Genomic DNA, 5538 nt, shown 5'->3' with positions numbered 1-5538 from the left:
AGTGCAATTCTCTTGCTGTAGCCTCCTGAGTCACTGGGATTACAAGTGTGCAACATTGCACCCAGCTTAAGTTTTAAAAATTCTAAAACAATATTAATGTTAAATATATGAATTATATTCTATATAGCAGAGTCCATAATATAACCCCTAGAAACTTTTGTTATATTCAATGTGATCCTTATTACGTTCTGCTTTTTTTGTTTTCAAAAGGAATTGAATTTGAACAGTAAAATACATGTTCAATTTTGTAGAATATTCTCTAGAATCATTTCTAAAACAATTATGTAAAACCTTTATAAAATTATTTCTTCTATATATTTCCAACTTTAATTAATTATTGAAAACTCAAATACCACCAGCCAGGTGCAGTGGCACATGCCTGTAATCCTGGTGGCTTGGAGGCTGAGTCAAGAGGATCATGAGTTCAAAGCTAGACTCAGAAACTTAGCAAGACCCTGTTTCTAAATAAAATATAAAAGGGCTGAGATGTGGCTCAGTGGTTAAGCGCCCCTGGGTTTAATCCTCAGTATCAAAAGAAAAAAAAAATGCTATCAAACACAGAAAACTCTTGACAATTAAACTATGACATTCCATCGGCTATAAGATGCATTATAGTGTAAGCTTTGATGGAATAAGATGTGAAGAAATGAATCCATGTAATAACTACAATTTACCTTTGTTTTTTAAAAAAAGAAATATGTAAGTTCTGTGAAAAATTACTAAATCTAATCTTCAGCTTTGCTTTTGGCAAATGATCATTTAAATACTTGAGGAAAGTAAGAGTCAGAGCTAAGAAAGTAATTATACTTTTAGAAATATCTTTATTTAGAATTCTCCTAAAGTTTATATCAGTAAATTTCTCTTATAACAGCTCAAATACCTACTAGGAGAAGGAAGTCTTGAGGTAAAACAGACCACTTAAAGTTTGTTATTAAAGAAACAAAACCCAGCCCCCCACCCATACAAAGTTCATGCTAGAATACTATTTCATAAACAATGACTCATCCAATGAATAACAATATTAGAATGTTTAAGTCCAATTAACTTCAAAGCACAAACATGTATACTTAGATTTAGCTGATTCTCAGAGTTATAGCTTAAATAAGACGATGGCAACAACAAAATGTAAAATTAAGTGGAAAGCAAATATCTACAGACCATTTCCTGGGAAAGTAGTTTTGATGAGCTTTCATAGCTTACATATGCTTCAATAAGCATCAATACACAGTCCACATTACTTGCTTTAGTTTGTTTGGGCCTACTAATTGATCCAAGACTTCTCGTGAAAGATCTATAAAAGAAAATAATAATAGTGTATTAATTCACATAGTCAAAGATATTTAATGTTTCCTCGTGTATAAGTTGAGGATGATGATAATTATTGTACCTCTTACGATTAGTTAAAAGATTTATTTAAATAAGATGATATATGAAGCATAGTATACAACTGAATAAGTCAGCAATTAATGGTAGCCCTATTATTAGGACTGGGGATGTGGCTCAGTGGTTAGATTCTTCTGGGTTTAATCCTTGTACCAAAAAAAAAAAAAAGACAAAAACAAAAAATGATGTAAACCTTTGTTCTCCCAATGATAATAACTTCCCATTTCTATACACTCTCTGGTTCTTTTCTTTTTTGATGGTGATACTAGGGATAGAACCTGGGGGCATCCTACCACTAAGCCACAACCCCAATCACCACCACCACCACCCTTTTTTTTTTTCCATTTTGAGATGTGGTCTCACTAAATTGCCAAGGCTAGCCTCAAACTTGCAATCCTCCTGCCCTAGCTTCCCCAATAGCTGGGATTATATGCATGTGCCACTACACCTGGACACTCTAGTTATCTTGCTTACAATAATTTTTTTTTTTTGCTTAATTTTGTTTTCTTAAAATATGTGTTGGGCCCACTTTTTAAATTTCTATTGGCCTATAAAATTTACAAGTCTAGGAGCCCCTAAATTAGACAATTTCTATAACTGAGTTAAAAATATGTTGTATTTACAATATAGATTGTATTTACAGATTAAGTTTGCTATAACTTTTTAAATAATAAAATGTTATCACTCGTTTTTAAGTCAGATTTTTAAAAATCTAAAATTGACTGCAAAAAGAGATAGATGCCAGGGGCTGGGGATATAGCTCAGTTGGTAGAGTGCTTGCCTTGCATGCACAAGGCCCTGGGTTCAATCCCCAGCACCAAAAAAAAAAAAAAAGAGAGAGAGAGAGAGAAACCATATCAAAATCCCTCTACGTGTTGTAAAAAATTGAAAACCATATAAATGTCTAGTAATATCAATTGGTTAAAATAATAATAATGCATTCATGTAATAATTGTCCACTAAAAACCATGCTTTGTAAATGGCATTATACAGATATGGAAAATGTTCATCTATTGGTCAACTTTTCACATTCTGGTAAATGTTCCCTCCTCTAACCTTTGGGCATGTTTTAGCTTCCAAGGTGACTTAACATACCTGCCGGCTTTCTTTAATCCTGTTCACTTATTTGTAAATACTCCCTTCATTAAACCCTGTTCAGTCACACTACTTTAATGCTTTATCTATTTCATGCTAAGACTTTGAGGAAGCTTAAATACAAATTAATGGTATGATTACCCTTTTATACTCTTGTTAATAAAATTACAGAGAAAACAACAAATGCCTGTGTCTTAAAAGTATTACAGTGATATGTACACTTCATCTAATAATAGGGCTACCATTAATTATTGACTTATTCAATTGTATACTATGCTTCATATAACATCTTTTTAATCTTTTAACTAATCCTAAGAGGTATAATAATTATCATCATCCTCAATTTAGACATGAGGAAACATTACTATGTGAATTTAAGCTGTAATTCATGATCCCATGTCAGAATACATACATGACAGAAATTCAGACTCTGGATGGTAAAAGTTAAAAGTGAAATGATTCCTTATTATGCTACTGATGTTTAATGTCACCTCCTATTTGTTTCCCTTTCCTAGTAACAAGATGCTTCACACGAAAGGCTCAGGAAATTTCTTTTGAAGAAAGAATTATAAATTGAAGATCAGGTGACTTAGATTTTACTTCTAGTTCTATCAGCTTTTTCTTTTTTTCCTTTGGTTTAAGAGATTGAGTTTAGGGACATTTTACCACAGAGTTAACATTCCTGTTCCCAGGCCTTTTTTATTTTGAGACAGGGTCTGGCTAAATTGCTGAGGGTCTTGTCTGAGAAATTAGTGAGACTGTGTTTCAAAAAATAAAAAGGAATGGAGGTATAGCTCAGTGGTGGAACACTTGCTAGGCCCTATGTTCAATCCAGGTAATTAGGGTGGGGGACTATCCTTTAAGCAAGGTAATTGGGGTAGGGGATTGTCCTTTAAAAGAAACTGAAGCAAAGTGCAATGGCACATGCTGGTAGGTAATCCCAATAATTTGGGAGGCTGAGGCAGGAAGATGACAATTTCTAGGCCAGCCTTAGCTGCACAAGGCCCTGGGTTAGAAAGCCAGCAGGTATGTTAGGGAGACTTTTAACAACAGAGCAAAATCCTGTCTCCAAAAAAAAAAGAAAAAAGCTGGACACGGTAGTGAGTGCCTGTAATCCCAGACACTCAGGAGGCTGAGTCAGGAAGATCACAAGTTCAAAGCCAGCCTAAGCAACTTAGCAAGACCCTGTCTCAAAATAAAATTTTTTTTTAAAGGGCTGGGGATGTGGCTCAATGGTTAAGTGCCCCTGCGTTTAATCCTCAGTATCAAAGATAGATAGATAGAGATATAAATAACTGAGGATGTAGCTCAGTGGTAGAGTGACCCTGAATTCAACCATAGTGCCCCCTCCCTGCAAAAAGGAAACTGAAGCAAGCCATTTCTGTCCTAAAATACTTTTGGGCATTTTGGGCTAAATCTTGATGTATGAATTATCCAGGAATCTTAAGACTAAAACAAATCTTAAGGCTAAAACATATCCTCAACTATGAGCAGTGGCAGTGGCACATCCCAGTGACTCAGGAGGCTGAGGTAGGAAGATTGTAAGTGAAAGCCAGCTTTAGCAATTTAGTGAGGCCTCAAGCAACTCAGTGAAACTCTGTCTTAAAAAAAAAAATTTAAAGGGCTGGGTTGAAACCCCCAAGACCACAAAGGAAATTAAAAAATATTAAAAAATAAGTTGAATATATAAAAATTTATTTTCCCTCAGCAATGGTAACAAAAATATATAATGCTAGCAGATTCAGGAATACTGACAGCAAAGAGGGAAAGGGTAATTTAGAAACATTCACTTTTTTCTCAATGAAGAATTTTTTTTTCAATTTTCTTTTTTAAAAAACTTGTTTCATTAAAGAACTTTTATTAAGCTGGTCACAGTGGTGCACGCCTGTAATCCCAGGGCTCAGAAGGCTGACAGGTGAATTGTAAATTCAAGATCAGCCTTAGCAACTTAGCAAAGGCCCTAAGCAACTTAGACCCTGTCTCAAAATAAAATATAAAAAGAGTTGAAGATGTGGTTCAGTGGTGCCTCTGAGTTCAGTCCCCAGTACCTGCCCCCGCCAAGCAAACAAACAAAATTAATAAAAGTCATTATATATGAACTTTTGGATTACTATCAGATCTCCCAATTTTATGATTAAACATTACAGACAAGGTAAAGTTGAGACCCACAGAAGCTAAGTGATTCATTCTAAGTTTTGGACAGATGGCAGAAGACTAGGGATCACTACTCATTTCACTTACATTATTAAAAACTTTGTCACACTGGGAAAGTAACATTCTAATACCTTACTTTCCTATTCTGTGATATTAAGGATCAGAAAACTAAGATATAATAATACATAATGAAGGAGTTGGCTAGGTCAATCAAAAAAGTGCTAAAAACTGGGAAATGCTGGAGTAAACAAGGTTAAACAAGTTTCTTAACTATAGTTTTTCTTGGAGACTTTGATAAATTAACATTCATTATAGTGGTATGTTAAACTATACAAATTTTTTGGATACATAACCCTTTTTTTGTCATATGCTATACTTGTGAATATCTTGTAAGAGTGCCATATCATGCATGTAACTATAGTGAATCTGAGGAATATCAAAGCACTTGAAGGAAAAAATATGACCATAAGGTGGCAGAAGGACACTATGATCTTTATTTGGGCAACACGTTGACAGGTTTGCATTCAGAAAGTCCCTTTTGGGTAAAATTCCATTGTGTATAAATGCCACATTTTTTAATCCATTCATCTACTGAAGGTCATCTAGGTTGGTTCCACAGTTTAGCTATTGTGAATTGTGCTGCTATAAACATTGATGTGGCTGTGTCCCTATAGTATGCTGTTTTTAAGTCCTTTGAGTATAGACGGAGGAGAGGGATAGCTGAGTCAAATGGTGGTTCCACTCCCAGTTTTCCAAGGAATCTTCACTGCTTTCCATATTGGCTGCACCAATTTGCAGTCCCACCAGCAATGAATGAGTGTGCCTTTTTCCCCAGATCCTTGCCAACACTTACTGTTATTTGAATTCATAACAGCTGCCATTCTGATAGGAGTGGGATGAAATCTT

The 5538-nt window shown here is 34.8% G+C and overlaps 1 protein-coding gene across 2 annotated transcripts in view; it reads right to left on the bottom strand.

Annotated features, from left to right (window-relative positions):
• Nucleotides 1–801: 801 nt before the first annotated feature.
• Nucleotides 802–5538, bottom strand: part of Amn1 (antagonist of mitotic exit network 1 homolog) — a 37324-nt gene continuing 32587 nt past the window's right edge. For both annotated transcript variants that reach the window (XM_005334049.5, XM_013362293.4), the window contains exon 7: nucleotides 802–1291. In XM_005334049.5, the coding sequence (XP_005334106.1) occupies nucleotides 1218–1291 (74 nt within the window). In that variant the 3' untranslated portion in view covers nucleotides 802–1217. The remainder of the gene's footprint in view (nucleotides 1292–5538) is intronic.

This window comes from Ictidomys tridecemlineatus, chromosome 6, assembly GCF_052094955.1.
Source record: "Ictidomys tridecemlineatus isolate mIctTri1 chromosome 6, mIctTri1.hap1, whole genome shotgun sequence".
Lineage (NCBI taxonomy): Eukaryota > Metazoa > Chordata > Mammalia > Rodentia > Sciuridae > Ictidomys > Ictidomys tridecemlineatus.
Note: the sequence above shows the minus strand (reverse complement) of the source record. Positions and strands in the feature narration are given on the sequence as shown.